The 15,541-nt window shown below is 51.1% G+C and overlaps 3 protein-coding genes across 3 annotated transcripts; 2 read left to right on the top strand and 1 right to left on the bottom strand.

Annotated features, from left to right (window-relative positions):
• Positions 1 to 280: 280 nt before the first annotated feature.
• Positions 281 to 3,549, bottom strand: ETH_00006430 (uncharacterized protein; the record flags this gene model as incomplete). The annotated part of the gene is made up of 6 exons (XM_013372731.1): positions 281 to 676; positions 827 to 1,664; positions 1,914 to 2,107; positions 2,320 to 2,503; positions 2,676 to 2,693; positions 2,831 to 3,549. The coding sequence occupies 6 exons, from the start codon at positions 3,547 to 3,549 to the stop codon at positions 281 to 283; spliced, it is 2,349 nt and encodes a 782-aa protein (XP_013228185.1).
• An 874-nt stretch (positions 3,550 to 4,423) lies between these two features.
• On the top strand, positions 4,424 to 9,126 carry ETH_00006425 (uncharacterized protein; the record flags this gene model as incomplete). Its single annotated transcript, XM_013372730.1, has 12 exons — positions 4,424 to 4,794; positions 4,922 to 4,994; positions 5,125 to 5,231; positions 5,339 to 5,645; positions 5,736 to 5,804; positions 5,960 to 6,105; positions 6,227 to 6,592; positions 6,711 to 6,826; positions 6,922 to 7,103; positions 7,222 to 7,287; positions 8,649 to 8,787; positions 8,981 to 9,126. The coding sequence occupies 12 exons, from the start codon at positions 4,424 to 4,426 to the stop codon at positions 9,124 to 9,126; spliced, it is 2,088 nt and encodes a 695-aa protein (XP_013228184.1).
• A 238-nt stretch (positions 9,127 to 9,364) lies between these two features.
• ETH_00006420 (uncharacterized protein) lies at positions 9,365 to 13,575 on the top strand (the record flags this gene model as incomplete). Its single annotated transcript, XM_013372729.1, has 6 exons — positions 9,365 to 10,076; positions 10,168 to 10,447; positions 10,665 to 10,740; positions 10,964 to 11,691; positions 11,881 to 12,070; positions 12,439 to 13,575. 6 exons carry the CDS (start codon positions 9,365 to 9,367, stop codon positions 13,573 to 13,575), a joined length of 3,123 nt encoding a protein of 1,040 aa, XP_013228183.1.
• Between the last annotated feature and the right edge of the window lie 1,966 nt (positions 13,576 to 15,541).

Raw genomic sequence — 15,541 nt, 5'->3', positions numbered from 1 at the left:
CTGAGTGCCGCAGCAGCCTCACGGGTTTTCAAAACCCAAGATGCGCCGCCCGACGTGGAAAAGTCTCCGCAGTCTATGCTCTTAGCCTTAGTCATAAAACTAACAGCGTAGTGAGGAAGTTTGCCATCCAGTGCGCAGAACCAAAGAAAGATGACAGCGGCATCCATAGAGGGGTTTGCTGCTCTTTAGCTTTGCTTGCGTGGGCGGCTCACGTCTACTTGGACTCAGTTGCTATCACCACTAAGTGGCGGTGCATTTGCCGCTGCCCGCAGTCGAGTGTCTACGGGCCCGTCAAAATTTTGCCCACTCTTTCCTGCATTGACAGTGGCTCCTGCAACAGTCGCAAGACCCCTTGTTCATCAAAAGCCCATAAAGCCTGCTCTGCCAGGGTTGGACTGTGAGTGCAGCTCTCCAGAATGGGTCCTTCTGAATCGCTGACGTCTCCTGCTACTGCTTTGGGAGTTTGGCTGAGAGACGATGATGCCCCAACTTGATCCTCAACACTTGCAGCTGTGCTTCGTTTCTTTGCTAGAGATACCGTCAAACCTCTTGGCGTCAGGCTGTAGCCCCAGCGCTTGCGTATTCGATTTTGTAGCGGCCGATATACGGATGCGCAGCATCGAGCAGCGAGAGTGGCAAATGGGAAAGCGCGAGGAGGGACTGCTTGAATAATAATCTGCAAACACACCATACACATGAAATGTCTGCTGTAGGGAAGACTTGTATCCGTAAGGTGCGTCAGGCTACTTGCCACCTTCCGTGGCGCCGACCATAATTCGTCAAGGAATATCGAAAAACGATTGCCGTAGTTTTAGTGCGTTCGTACCAATCTGTAGGTTTCTTGACGCCACGGAAGCCTTCCGGCTGCGTGTGTTGTATTTGTCCTCGCATTATCGCAAATGATTTCCGTGACTAGGCCACGTTGTTTCAAAGCATCTACGACACTACAGTGGAGCTTTTGACGCATCATTTTGTATGCCTCAGACACTTTGTCCCATTGTCTCTGTACCCAGTTTATCTGGTCGGGTCGTGCACCGTGACCACCGCAGCAGACGAGATGATCGAGGGCTGGAGGTAGAACATTCTCTTCAGTCCAGCCAGGCAGAAGCGACACCTGCAGTGACAGAGGCGTCAGTTTCGTGTTTTCACCGTGAAAAATGCCTCCACCAAGTGACGTTACCGGCAAAGCTTGGAACTCCGGGGGGGCGAATGGCCGTGAGCAAGCGTTTCCCTTGTCCGCAGGGAAGTCTAGAGGTAAAGACGGAGTGAGTTCGTGTGTATCCCTTAGGCAGCGCAGTACCAACAGCAGCTGCTGCTGCCACTCGTCAAATTCTGTGGCGTCCATAGCGGCACCAAATGCATCTGCGTGGATAATGCAAGCCCTGCTGAGAACCGTTGGGAAGAGCTCTGCAATTCCAGCGACATCCGGAGTCGGCGAAACCTCAGAAGGCTCGGCGACGTCTGCCACTCGTGAAGGAAGAGACACGCGGCTGTCAAAATCCGGTCCCCTACTCGTTTCTGATCTCTGCGCATGAGCAAGAAGTCCACGCAGGGCCTGCGCGCTGTCTACGAAGAAGTTGTCAAATAAAAGAGCCGCGGTGCGTCGGGATACCCCAGGCAGTCTGCTGAGGTCTCCGAGGGCTCCTTCTCGAACAACACTTCTCCTAAGAAGACACAAACCGTGGTTATAATACCGCAAGCCTGCCAAATAAATGTTTTAGTTATGCTCACAGTCAGGCGCAGTGCAACAAATGAAGCGTGTACATGCTCAATGGTTCACTTGGCCGAGGACTATTAAAAATATTCTTTGTGTTTTCTGTGCTTCCCGCGCCTCGCCCTTCTCCATGAGACGAAGCGCTGCCTCAACAAAGACATCTAAAACCGTTGACTGAGTGAAACCTATTTGAACTCACGACTTTTTGATAAGCCCAGCAACGCCATGAGACAGCACCGAGTGAATTTTCTGGAGCACTGCTGAACGGAACGCGCCACGCTTAATTATGTTCAATTCTTCGCCACGGAGAATCAGGCCTCCTTCCCGAAGCAACAGGAGGACTTCAGCAATACTACGAATCGGAATCCGTGACCCGTGAATAATTTCAAATGCCTTCAACAAGGGCCAAGCACACAAAAGCAGCTATAAACCATATTAAACGGGACCTGTCTTGGTATTACGGAGTTCGGACAGGCGCTGACCATTATCACTTAGATTGCATCCGTTGTTTGTGTTATATCGCGCTTGATATTTAGATGTCATTCATATTTCACTACATCAGCTGCGCCACTGTCTGCTCATGTGCTCTTCCCGCGGTGACGCACTGTCTTGTACGCTCTTGCTCTGAAAGCGCTACTACCTCTACGTCCCAAAATATTCTCATCTCCCGCTGTGTAAAGCGGTGCGCTAGCTCTTCTCTCTAAGCTTTGCTGTTGCGCTTCCTCCTGGCGATGCTCTAGATGCCTTTGTCTCCAAAGCATGCTGAGGCTTTGCAGTATTTCCTCATTTCTACGAGCAAAGCACAAACTAAAGCACATAGGAGCGGCATCTCAACACCAGTATAAAATCGAATTGCACAACGACGGGTATCAACGGAATGTTCCAGTGTCTCCAACGCGCAGCCCAACAGCAGCACTGCTTCACGTCACCCGATAGTTATTTCGAGCTTTCATTGGCTTACTTCGCCGTAGGTGAGGCTCTGCAAATCACAAAAATAGTAATACACACGCAGCAAGCAATTATCTGCCACTACATGCGAAAAATTTGGGGTCCCTGATGGAGGCCAATTTCTCCTCAGGTGGCATCACAACTGCCATGGTACAAAAGGCCACTTACGTCTCCTTGGCGATTTCCAGAAAGCGTTCATCTAGCCGGCTCAGCGCCTCTTTGAAGGCGTGTATATCTCTTGGATATAGCTTCCGCTCGTGTGAGGCGAGACTACATTGTGCATCGTCTCCTCGTGGAGACGCATGGGGGCCCCAATAGGGGCTAAACGGGTGACGGAGCGCAAGATAATTTTCAGAGCGACACAAAGGGTAATTGCTGAGCCCAGATGCGCTGTTGAAGGCCGGCGAATTTCCCTCACGAAACCACCTGCCGCTACTGGCATTGCAAACGGCATGCAGATCGCTTCCTCTTGGTTTGGACCACTGCCGCGAACTCTTTGCTTTGCTGCATCCCTCAGCTGCAGTGGTCGCATGCAGCTGCGTTTCGCCCTGTGTGCGAAGGAACAAAGTTCCGCCTCTGGCACGGTGCTGCAGATGTAACAGGTCCCACGCTGCTCGTGAGGAACCGTCTGCAGTGCTTCGGTGCTGGGCAGAGCCGCTTGAGGCATCGCTGCACAGTGACCAAAGCAGATCGGGCTTTTCTGGAACCTTAGGGAGATAGGCACTGGGCGGAAATGAAAGCGTCGTGAAGGCGTATAGGCCTAGGGGTCGGTCGTAGGTAGTTGCGAGAGTGCGCAATGTGACCGCGAGGGACTGTGCGCTGAGCCATCCTATACAGAGAGTGTAATGTGCCAAAAAGATTGTCCGAAGGTGCTTAAAAGCCCCCATACTCCGGGTAAAAACCCAAACATCATCCCTTAGGTAACGATGGGATGCGACGCTCACCTCACGAGGCAGCCGAAAACATGAGGAGGGCAGCTACCTCCATCACGTCAAACCCCTCAGATGACGTGGAGTTCAATTACCTTAATATTTGACAAGTGTAACACGCATGAGACATTAGCAGGGACCAACATGCATGGAACCATGGTGCTCCGCTTGACGCAGCATACTCAGCTGCAGAGTGACCCCAAATAATTAATGTGAAGAAGCGCCTCTGCCGGCAGGCTGTCCAGGATAAAGTGGCATCTGCATCTGTAATGAAGGCTCAAGCCTTGGAGTCGAGGAGACAAACAAATACCGAAGAAAGGGACAGATCTAAGTCGTTACTGCAGCACCAGCTTGAAATCGATGTTCGAGTGTGTCTGCTGACAATGGGCATTTTGTGCGTGGGATATGGTATCTTCTAAAGTCTATAAAATCTGCCAGTTATGACATATCCAGCACTATGATGAGCGAGCTTTTATGCTCGAAGCTGCATGCAGCAGCGAAACATAGAATGCATGCAATTAAGGCACTACATTGAATAGGGGTATTTGGACCTTCGGAGACCTCGGTGCTTTTGCTCAGAGTAAAAACGATGTTCTATAAAGCCTCACTGAGCGAGTTGTATATCCCCACATCTCCTCTGTCAACCGCGCGAGAATGCCACTGGCGAGCAGTGTCTTTCCTGGAAATGCTTGGCAAGGCATGGGCCAGTCTATGGGCTAAGCTCTTCTTTTAGCATTCTGAGATTATGCTGTTTTTCGTGATGGAGCCGTTTTAATCTATTCGCCAAAGTTGCTGACGGCTCAACTGGATTGGGGGCCCACACGATGTTGCCATGGGGAAGTATGCACATTTGGTGTCCCGGCTTGTGAACAACACACAGCTGAAGATAACACAGACAACCAAAGTGCTCCCTAGACAACTGTTAGATGCAGCACTACTGGCTCCGGCTGTTCCCAAGGTAGCTGCCTCTGCCGCATATCGATTTCAGGCCAAATGGGAAGAAAAAGTTGCGATGGCTGCAGAGCCTATTTCAAATAATGATGGATCCAGCTTTTCCTCAAAGCACAAAGAACCTCATTTTGTGTTGCCCGAAAACAAAGGTTTGTCCACCTGCAAAAGCCCAATCGAAATAGAACGCGCAAAAGCAGAACGCACATGGGAACTCCTCGAAGTACATGCATTGCTGGCTCTGCCGAGTCTAAGGTAGGCAAGGCACTTGGTAACAGCGGGTTTACATCGCTTCTGGACATAGTGCCTGTCCGAAGCTTACGGCGTTTTAAAAATTGAGCTCTGTGGAAAATGGCGCGGCGTTTCCTGTGCCACTCTCCAGTCCCGCAGGCATCCTTCAATTTCTCTTCTTGGCGCTGCGTGGAAATTTCACCCCAAGGAAATTCTTACTAGAGGCGAGGCACAAAGATCCTTTATTTTCACAGTAGCACGCATGTGTGGCATGAGATGGAGAGGTGCTGGCCCTGCAGCAAGTGCTTGAAGTGAAACCCGTGAGGCTGCCAAGATGTGCTGTGCTGGGCTCAGCTTCGACAATTTCTTCTTGAGGGAGAGCCTGCAGCCCCCCCTGTCGAAGCATTTTGGCTTTTGTGGACGGCAAATGACTTGGCACTGCTCTGCAAGTTACTAGTTGAGTACGCAAAGTCCCACGCGCTATGCTAATGTATGTCTCATCAAGATCTGCAGCTACCACATTTTCTTAATAGAACGACGTTGCTGTGCTTTCCACTGTGAACAACAGGCACAACATCGAAGATGCGATTTTGTTCGCAAGAGTCGGGTTTCAAATTGTCGCTAATCTGCAGCATTTCCGTCCTGGAGATGTTGCTCTCGTTTTAGCTGCTGCAGCTACGGACTCATCGGTCCAGCTCAGAGATGTTCTGCTGCAGCCACTACATGTGCAACTCTCGCAATTTCCGCTGCTCTCTGAAGGCGAAATGGAATATGCTGAGGCTCCAACAGAGCCCGCAAATATTCCAGATGAAGGGTGCCGATCGCGGCCCCATGAGTGCCTGTTTGAGTCTCTGTTAAAGCGTCTAACTGCGCAGGTAAGCCTGCATGATTTTCATGGCATTGCTGCGCGGTAGAGAGACGCAGCATTCAAATTCTAAGTGTAGGCTGTGTGCTGTGAAACGCAGTTAAACCAAGCTGATCTAAATGACTGCGTGCGCGCGTTCCTTGCGGCTCTCCGGATTTTCACTGCCACCGTAAGCACGCCGCAATGCAGCAATACACCCTGTGACGCTTCAAGAAACCCTGCTTCACAGGTGTATATTCGACACCAGGTATCGCTGCGTTCTTGTCTGGTCCACGGACCCGGTTAACTTGCGCATTTGATGCGGCTTCCGTGTTTCCTTTGCAGTCGTATAGTAGCTTGCTCCAAGCAGGCCACAATGGTGCGCAAAATAGCCACCCAGGCGCTTCGTCAGTTGTTTTGGACTCTTTGTGCTGCTTAGTGAATCATTTGCACCCAAATGTGTCAAAAGTATCAACCCGCGCAAAGCTGTGGTAGGTCACAGCTAAAAGAGCACAGCAGCGCCGCGGCCACCGCTCTTTTGGTATACGGCAACGCTTGGGGTCTGAACCATTGACCCAGTCTGTTGGGCTTTAGCTACGGTGTTGCTCGCAGCATCATCACTGGCTGCGTTGGAGCGTTGCATTTCCTAAAAGAACCCGAAGCCGTGTCGATGGTCACACTGTTAAGTGCTGTGGACACCGCGGTCGAAGTGGGGAGAGAGACACTCGCAAGCCATCGTGGCAGTAGTCCTTCAAACGACAAATTCAAAGGTGGCGGCAAGAATCTGGATGACGTGTACCAATCCAGCAAGGCTGCTATTTTGCGTAGTAGCTTATTTTCTGTTCCTCACTCTAAAACTGTCGCTCGGCGAGATGACAGCGCTGACTGCCTGCGGAAGCTTTATGCGAACCTTGAGGCAACTGAACTCGAAGTCGCGGTTCGCAATGCACTTGTTTCCTCCATATCATCGCTGTGCGCGTAAGGGGCCTCAAGTTCAGCTCGAATCACAATGACACTCAGCTTCCGATATACAAAATCCTGATTAACATGGGCAATGCGTCAACTAGCAGAAGTTTAGCGTTTTTGGTTTGAGGAGCGATGCGTACAGCATACCTGGAGATTTGAAGCCTGCAGAAGCAGTAGTCCTCTTAGACATGCTGTGGCAACTCCGCATGTACCACAGTTTCGCCGTTCCGTTTTCCTGCGTGAACGGTACGCGAGTTTGCTGCTAACGCTTGCTGCATTCTTGTGGCTACACGTGCGCGTAGTGACCCGTTTGGCAGCCGAATGCTGTGTTTGGTTTTCAGGTGCCTATTTTCAACTGTTAGCGAACATCCATCAGTTGTCTGCCCGTCAAGTCATAGCGCTTGTGGCCTGCTTTGAACAGTGCCACTCCAAGGCCGGTGACGAGCACAGGCACTCTCCCCTTGAAGGAATATCAGGAAGTAGCCCCACGAGAGTTCCTAGCGAACGGCACTGGAAAGAACTGGTAAGAGCAGAGACCAGACGGCTAGCTAATGGGCGTTTAGAAACTTTCTGAGCACTCCGATGCTCCAGCGTGGCATTGTGGCATAACGGCTTGGGTGACGTGAATTGATTTGGTGCAGGCTAAATTGACACAGCAACGTATTCGTGAGAAGATCATAGACAGCAGCCTCAGTTTAACAGATCAGGTCGGGCGCATCCACTTTATTTCGGGAATTTCCATTGTACACCTTCCGCTCTGGAAGTGGCCAATGCTTTATGATTATATATGTTATAAGTAAATAGATGTGTGTACATATGCACTGAGGGCAGGAACGCACCTGTTACGGCAGCTCGCACTAACGGTAGCAGTTAATTACGCCCCGCCAGTTATTCCCGTTTGCACAAATGCATCTGTTTTATCATCGCAGGAACGTCTGGTGGCGAAGTGTTTGCAAGAGTGTCACACGTTTTAATGCCCTCCACGGTCGCTTCCATCCCATCCAGTGTTGTCATCATCTGGCTTAGGTCTGGATGAGTGAGCCTGATTCATTATCTGAAGAACATCCGGCAGTAAAGAATCTCTAGATGTAACGCTGTGGGGCACATTAGGACAGCCAGCCTTCCCTGCGTATGGGAAATGCAGGGTTCCTAGTAGGCAGCCGGTAGCAGCGGAAATACGAATTAGGGCAAGCAGCGCACTGCGAAATACATACACTCCTTAGGAGAACTCTCGTCCAAAGATTAAGCTTCACCGTGCCATGCTTTGCCATTTTTTGTCGCCATATGTTTGCACAACGAAACCCAGCTTTCAGAGCTTTTCAGTAGACAACATGTAGCGCGTGAGCGGGAGGTGGTGAAAACAGAAGGCACGTGGCTTATGTCGCAAAGCGCGTTTTGGGGTTCGTAGAGGCTATAAAATCAGATATTGGATCTCGGCCCACAGAAAGAGGCGTTGTCCAACATGCCACTGGACACAGCCCCACTTCGATGCTGTGACACAAAATGGTCCTCAAAAGCGCGAGAGGAGCAATTTGGTTATTTCGTTGCGAATTTCAGTTGACATTTGACCTTCTCTTAGGTCGTTCTGCGGACTCTTGGACACGCCCGATGTGGCAATTGTCGGTACCAGCTGTGCAGTTTGCGACAGTGTCCAGCCAGTTAGGTGGATTTTACGGTAATCACGCGGTCAAGCATCTACACACCTCAACTCTAGTTGTTTTCTTTTAAATGCCATGGGATAGCAAGTGCCTTTCATATTTTTAAAGACAAAGCTCGAGGCCCGTAACCCCACCAACCGGCGCCTCCTTGCATGAGGCGGTGTCGCGTGGAGCTCTATCACGGCATCTATTTTTTAAGAGCTTGACCAGTGTTAACATTGGCCTAGGAAACTGCATCAAAAGGAAAAAAGGGTCTGCCAAGCTGCGTTCACGGTGCTATCCTGCTCGACGGACTACAGCTTGCGGACCAGACCGGTGGCCTACTTGCGACAACAACAGTAATTTATGTGAATTGAACGACGTAATGATTAGCACTTGTGATTTACAGATAATGTCTTGTTATGCTTTAGGTACACCGGCGCTCGATCGTTTGGGGGGCCGGGGCTCCTGAGGAATCCGGACTGCAGGAGATGATGGCCATAGGGTGCTCCAACCCTGCTCGTGGTGCTGACGAGGCCATCGCGTCTAATGCATGCCGAAGCAGCGCCAGTAAGAATTTTGCTTGCTTATCGGTTATCCTTCTGCATAGTGTGGAGGGAGAGGGTCAAATACTATGGCTGCTTTTAATCATCAACATCGTGCAGACGCGGGAAGAGTGGGTGGGGCAACCGTTCTGTCTCAGAGAACCCTACCATATCGCCTTGCTTGCTCCATGTCCGAAGTTCTGCATGTGTGCTTATAGGCACAAAAACAGTAGAAGGTTTGTCTTTGGACCCGTTTTTGTCCGCTCCCCTCCAACCTGCCTGTCGACCGGTGCGGGCATCAGTCCTGTGCTCCGTCCCTTTCTGGAGTGCTCACCAGTACATGACAGAGGATACAGAGGGTTGACCAGTCAGGCAGTAGGTCCGTCTTTATGCGTTGTGGTGCCACTTAGGTAACGCTTGGTCCGCAGCGTACAGTGGACAGTGTCTAGGCTCAATTGTGTGGACGGCAGGCATGCCGACCCTTCGAGCCACTTGAGCCACCTGATCCCTTGTTAATTCTTCAAAGCTTGATGTTGCCTGTCCATACAGGCTAATTCAAAGTGTATAGAAGCCCACAAGATTGTTTTGCTCGTGAATTCCCAATGGAACGTCTCCAGCAGCCAGGAGCGCCCCGTTCTTCAATGGGGCCCACGCGCGTTGAGGAATCTTCTCCTGCAGCGTCACGAACTCCCGGTTGGACTGTAGGCATGCTCAGAAGCGTCACGGAGCAGTGGAAAATATCCGGAGCTCCCGAGTCTTTCTGTAGAGATGACCAGGCCTCCTCAAGCCTTCCGCAGAGAGGCCAGGCTACGGCGGACCAGGAGCATAATCCCAGTGCAGACAACTCCCAAGAATTATCATGGCATCAGTCTTTAGGCTGTGAATCATTAGAGCTGCCTCAGAGAGGCTACCTGGAATCCTATGCTACAGGATCCAGCTGTGGGACAACTTGCGGGAGCATGGGCACACAGAGCTCTTCGGCATCACAGTTTAGTGCCGCTTCCCCATCAAGAAGTGTAGATACTGTGTTATACCAGCGCACGATAAATGCTGGTAGCTGGGCGTATTTGGAAGACTGCCACGCGTCTCTCGGCTCGTCTGCAGCTTCGGTATCGAGGAGTAGCGGATCTCCAGCCTACGGCCCTTCGGCCTTTAATCATCTTCCTCATAACACTGCTGTAACGTCGGCAGGTGTTCTCCCCTACACTGTTTTAGAGGAGGAGCTGCCTTCCTTACAAGTGGTCCTAAGGAGCAACCCGTCGGTAACTTTCGCGGAGAGGCCGCAGGAAAGTGGATCTCGACTTGGACCTCCAGGTATTTTGTCGTTGCTTCTCGCATGATGAAGTAACCGACTTTCTACTGGACCTTGTGTTCCTGCTGTGTACGCGTGTCTCAACATGGTCAGGCCACTCGACGTCACCGTGTCGGTCCGCGCCCATGCCGAGCTGCAAGCGGCGCGATGGCGCATCTACGAGGCAGAGCGTGCACACGCCTAGCACGCACACCGTAAGATGCGGTCCCTTTGGGCCCAGGACAGGTTCCACGCCGATGATGACACCTGTTGGAGTTCCAGTGACGAGGCACTTTGATCCACTTCGCGCTTCACCGTTTGATCTTGCCAAGTTTGACAGGCGTGATCCGTATCGGCACTTTTATATACCAGTTGACTGTCCGTTAGCAAGGAGGTAAATTAGCTCTTTAAATGTGGGTGCAAGGCTCATTGCACGACGTGTTCTCATCCACAAATTAATTGTAGGCGTTGCTGGGAAAGTGTTGATTAATGAGCATGGCAGTACAGTTTTGCCAGATGAGTGGTTGTGCTCTTCGAGGCTAATGGCAGATGAGTTACCACGTTGAATGCCACATTGGGTAGTATTAGCCTTTATTGGTTGGATTTTGCAGATGCTGCAATGGCGTATGCCCATTGGCTCACACGAAGCTGGAGAAGATTTTCCATCCAATTGTATACAAAACGCAAGTAGGTCAATTGAAGTGCAAGAAATTGGCCATGCTATAGTATAAATTGTCGCTGGGCCCACTAGATGTTATGTGGTCTCCTCGAGTTCGCTACTTTTTGATTCTAGTCAGTATTCAGTTGCGAAATTGTTGCAGTTACTCGCATAGGTATTGGACAATTCGGGCACCTGTGGATCCGGTCCCTTTTCTGCGTGTGGGAGTGTTGTGGTGTTTTCACTAAGCAGAGGTGTCAGATGGCCCAGGTTGCTCAGACTGGTCGGTGCCAGTATATCCACAAGTGTGCATTTTTTCATACTGAAGAGGACAGGCAAGAAGCTGAGCTGCACTGGAAGGCTTGGGAAGCTGAGTGGGTTTCGTGGCGGCAGCAAATAGACAATCTCCTACTCAGGCATCACAAGCTTGAGAAGGAGATACGACGAAAAGTCGAGGGCATAATTAAAATCCGCATGCCTCGGCCAGGGTCAGGAGATGTTATTGGGAGATGTTTAGCTAATCTCGGCGTTTTGACCAAGTGCAATGAGCAGCAGAAGGCCTTTATTCAGCAGAGCTCCCGTGGAGTGGGGCCTGGTCCCAAGGATTCTGGACTAAGCTCGGCTGTTTCGTCTACAGCAGAGAAAAATTTTGCGGAAGTTGAGGGCACGAATGATGGCGTTTCTGGAGTTGCACATTCAATCAAGAGGCAATCAGGCGCGCCGAACCCACCTTTGGAGAAGCAAGGGGGTTTCTGCAGTGTGACTGAAGGCACGTTGTTTGGCTGTAAGGCCCCTGTGACGGCAATTGGCACAACTAGTCGTGCAGCCGCGTCCCAGACAGAATCATCTTTGTACACGGGCACAGATTGGTCGTATTCAGGTTCTGGAAGTGTAGGGGCTTCGCATCAGTGCAAGCAGGCCGGTGGCCTTTGGGGCATCGTGAAGACCTCCAGTATCGGCACTTCCGGCATCAGCACCAGGTCAGTACACTCACGATCAATACTGTCCGAAGGCATGTAGCCTTTGTTTGTTGTGGACTTTTCAGATCATATTGTGCAACATCCTCTTAGCTGATCGGTGGCTTCGCCTTGGTGTACAGTTCTGTATGACCGCAAGCATTACAAGCACTGGAGACCTGCAAAACTCGTCTTATGTACTTGTGGCCGCAGCTCACCGGCTGTTTCAAAGGAACAGGGTTCATTGCTCTGGCGAGCAGAACGGGCTTCTGCTCGTGCCGTCTCCAAAGCTGAACTGGATTCAGGAGATAAGGGATTGTCTACGGTGACTTCGTCGGGAAGACAGCAAACTACGGCGGTTTCGACCCCCAACGCTGCTTCAGTGGTATCGGAAACGTCGAGGGTTTACGCTCGGTCTCAGAAGAAAGCCGGCTTTTGCCCAAAACAGCTCAGTTTCTCTTTGTGTAAACCGGTACATAAACTGAATTGCCGGAAGTTGGCGTATTCAGCAGAGCACCCGTTACTGGATTTTCTTCGCCAAGGACGGTAGAAAGTAGAGGCGCTGGTGCACAGAAGATGGCTGTCGGTTTCCTAGGAAGCGGGCATTTATTACTTGCTGTTGTTGTATCACGCTTCTTTCAGCAGAACAAGGGGTTGAGAGAACGGATACGTATGGATCTCCATCGTTTGTATTCTCTTTAATAGACTGAACACATGAGTTTTCCACAGGCTCATTCACGCGTGCACTGTCTATGTTCGTACTTTTCGCAGGCGACGAGTGCTGCGTGGCTCGGAGACGGCCAGAAATTGTGTGGGGCGAAGGCGGCATGGACGAAGGAAAGAGTGGCCAGTTTAGAGGCCCAGGGAGGCAGTGATGGAACGCTCCAGTGCTTGGAAGGAGCCTCCATCTGCAACTGTGGCCAGAACATTTCTGGCTTGGGAAGGACATTGACTGGATCTCTGACTGCACAAGACGAGTTCCTTGCAAATCAGGTACCCCTTGCTGTGTCAGAGGGTGAGGAGTCGGTCCTCCACGCAACACAGGCCTCACGGATTTTGCCTTACTCACTTAGTGGCACTCAGCTGGATGCGGTCCCCCAGCATGTGGTACAGAGGGAGTATGTTGCACGAATGGGAAAGCTTGGCAGCATCGCACCTCCGGGATCAAGGATATCTCGGGACACTTGCAACACCGCTTCTGTAACTTCTTCTCGCAGTGAACAGCGCGGTGGGGACAGAACACATGCCAGTAGGAGTTCAACCTTTTCATCAGGATATGATGGAAATACACGGCCAGAAGTGGAGAGAAAGTTCGACCCTGCCAACCTTCTTCCACTAACAGAGAGCCAGCTGGACGACTCGGGAAAAATATGTCTGGTTAGAGCACCGTACCGCTCAGCTGATGACGATGCACAAAACTATAAGTTGGAGGGGCCAGGATATGCCTCTTACTGGAGTTCAGAGGAACAGGCTGCAGAAGGCCGCATTGCTATACCAGAAGCACACAAAACAGTAGTCCCGTCAACGGAAATCGATACAGCTGTGCGCCAGCCGCAAAGTTCCCTCAGTAGAGACTGTGCGCCACTCTCTAAAGATGAGTGGCACTTCCTCATGAGGAATCTGAACCACCTGCTGCGTGCGGCAGCAGAAGAAATTCTACGCCTGGATGTTGGGCGGGTCCGAGACACAGGCAGCACGGATGAACGGCGGCAGAGCAAAGATCAAGTCAACATTGAGCCATCGGAGCAGATGGCGCATGATTGCACAGGTCTTCAAAACACAGGGCCTACTCACCCTGAAGCGACGCTAGCTGTTCAGGACACCAACGTATCTTCACCGTCTCGAGAGAGCAAGGTGCCAGCCGAATCGGATACAGGCTTTCAGCCACACCAGCACGCTCCAGATTGAGTCATTCCAGTCACTGGAGTTACTCTGACGAGCTTGCCAGTTGGGCGTAACTGCTTGTATGTGAGCAACAGCCGTAGGTAATCTGGTTGCTGTAAACGACCACAAAGTTTAAAGCGTTCGTGTACGCGTATCGAGGCTGTCGCGTTACAGAGTCCGGCAGTTCCACTGCATGAGTGTTGCTCTTTCATGGATGCGTTGCACTAGTTTTCTTTACTGCAGATGGAACCTTAGAGCCCGTATTGTTCTCTTCGTGTCGTGGCCAAAGCGTGCTGGCACCTGCGAGTTGCACTTGTGGGTCAGGTTCCCTGACTGCATTGAATTATTTGTTGTGTCAGCGTGGCGTGCCAGCGCACGATCGCACAGTTTGCGGGACTGTTTCTTGGAAGTCCCGCACACCTCTTGTGTGTAGTAGCACTAGGTGCCGACGTGAAGTCGGGTCATATAAATCAAAGAGGAAAATGCTCTGTCTTCGTCGTCTCGTTTCGTCACTTTGACCAATGTAATGGTTCGTGGGTCTAATTAGGGAGGAGTTAGGTACCTTGCAGTACTGTTCGAATGTTAGGCGCGCTCTCTGCGGAAGTGCTCCTCGTGAATGGGTGTAGGGGATTTCATTTCCGTGGACGAGTACAACGAAGACTGACATTGTGCGGGCTGGCGTTAATGCCTATCTTCGTAGCTGCAATGCATGGAGTTCGTAGCTGCAGCTCCCCGCTGGGTCGTACTACTGTACGAGCGTTCATTTCCTACCCGGAGTAGTATGGCGACGGGCTTCTCGGAGAGCTTGCACCGGCTGTAGACCTACTGCAGGTCTATAACGGCATAGCTCTGTCGTATTTCCAGCTCCTCATTTTATGTGAACTAGAGGTTTCAAGGGTCGCCGTTGCGCCCAACGCAGGTCAAATTTGTGTGTGCGTTGCCAACGGTGCGACCGCGGCAGCTGCCATATTCAGGCGCTATAGGCAACGTAAAACACATCTAATGCTGTATGGTACATAGTCCGGAGCCCCCTTAAAAAGGTGTATGCGCTTCTCGGCCTTCGATGCGCTCACTGTACTAGGTAATGGCGTAGGGTTCTTGACGAGTCAATCCAATAAGTAAAGTTGCTGTTCTCTGCGTCTGAGCCTAAAGCATTTCCCTACTCCTTCCGTGTCACCCCTCAACTTCGCCACTACACCGCATGTGGAGATACGCAGGGTACTACTACGGCAGGGGGCCTTCAAGTGCCTGGCAGCGTCCACTGGCAGGTAGAGCAGTGTAGAAATTCTATATTTTCCGAGCACGCCGCAGTTTCCAGTACTTGGCACACGCATACTGGTGGGACTTCGGACGGGCCGACACGAAAGTCCAGCGTGCTCCCAAGGAGCAAAATGGTCAATATCCATTGTAGTCATACTTTCCATCGGCGAGGCCGTCGTTCTTCGGAGGCAAGTGCTATAATTTGTCTTTTCTGCGTCTTAGCGCAGCCAAATGCCTTTATAACTACTGCGGTGTAGCACCTGTTACACCACACCGCGCATGTGCGGGTCCTTACCATTGCCAGCTACTATTCTTGGCAAATAATTATGTGCATCTGGTGGCCTGCTACAAAAGCTTAAATCTACGGAGGACTTCGCACTACGGAGGAATACAGGTGCTAATTTACGTCTGTCCCTTGTTCCTATTCTACCTTGAACTGAAGGAACTGGTTAGAACAAATGCGCCGAACTACAAAAGGTAATCCATCAGTATCGAAAGAGCCTCTTGAGGAAATACGGGTGCGGGGAGCTAAGCCGAGATGTTCACTCCTCAACAGCATCTAAAGAGTACTGCATGTAGCTTTGTTCTCACATGAGCGTACTGGTTCCCCTTTGGCATGCGTTTCCACGCCTTCCGTGAAATAATCAGTGTATTCTCAATGGCGCAGTTGTCCCTTAAGGTCTTTAAGGAAAGTCCAGCAACGGCGTTGCGTGAACTAATTTGCAGAGGA

Source organism: Eimeria tenella, genomic scaffold (assembly GCF_000499545.2).
Source record: "Eimeria tenella Houghton genomic scaffold, Eth_scaff105, whole genome shotgun sequence".
In the NCBI taxonomy this organism is placed as follows: Eukaryota; Apicomplexa; class Conoidasida; order Eucoccidiorida; family Eimeriidae; genus Eimeria; species Eimeria tenella.
This window is presented reverse-complemented; position numbering and strand designations above follow the sequence as displayed.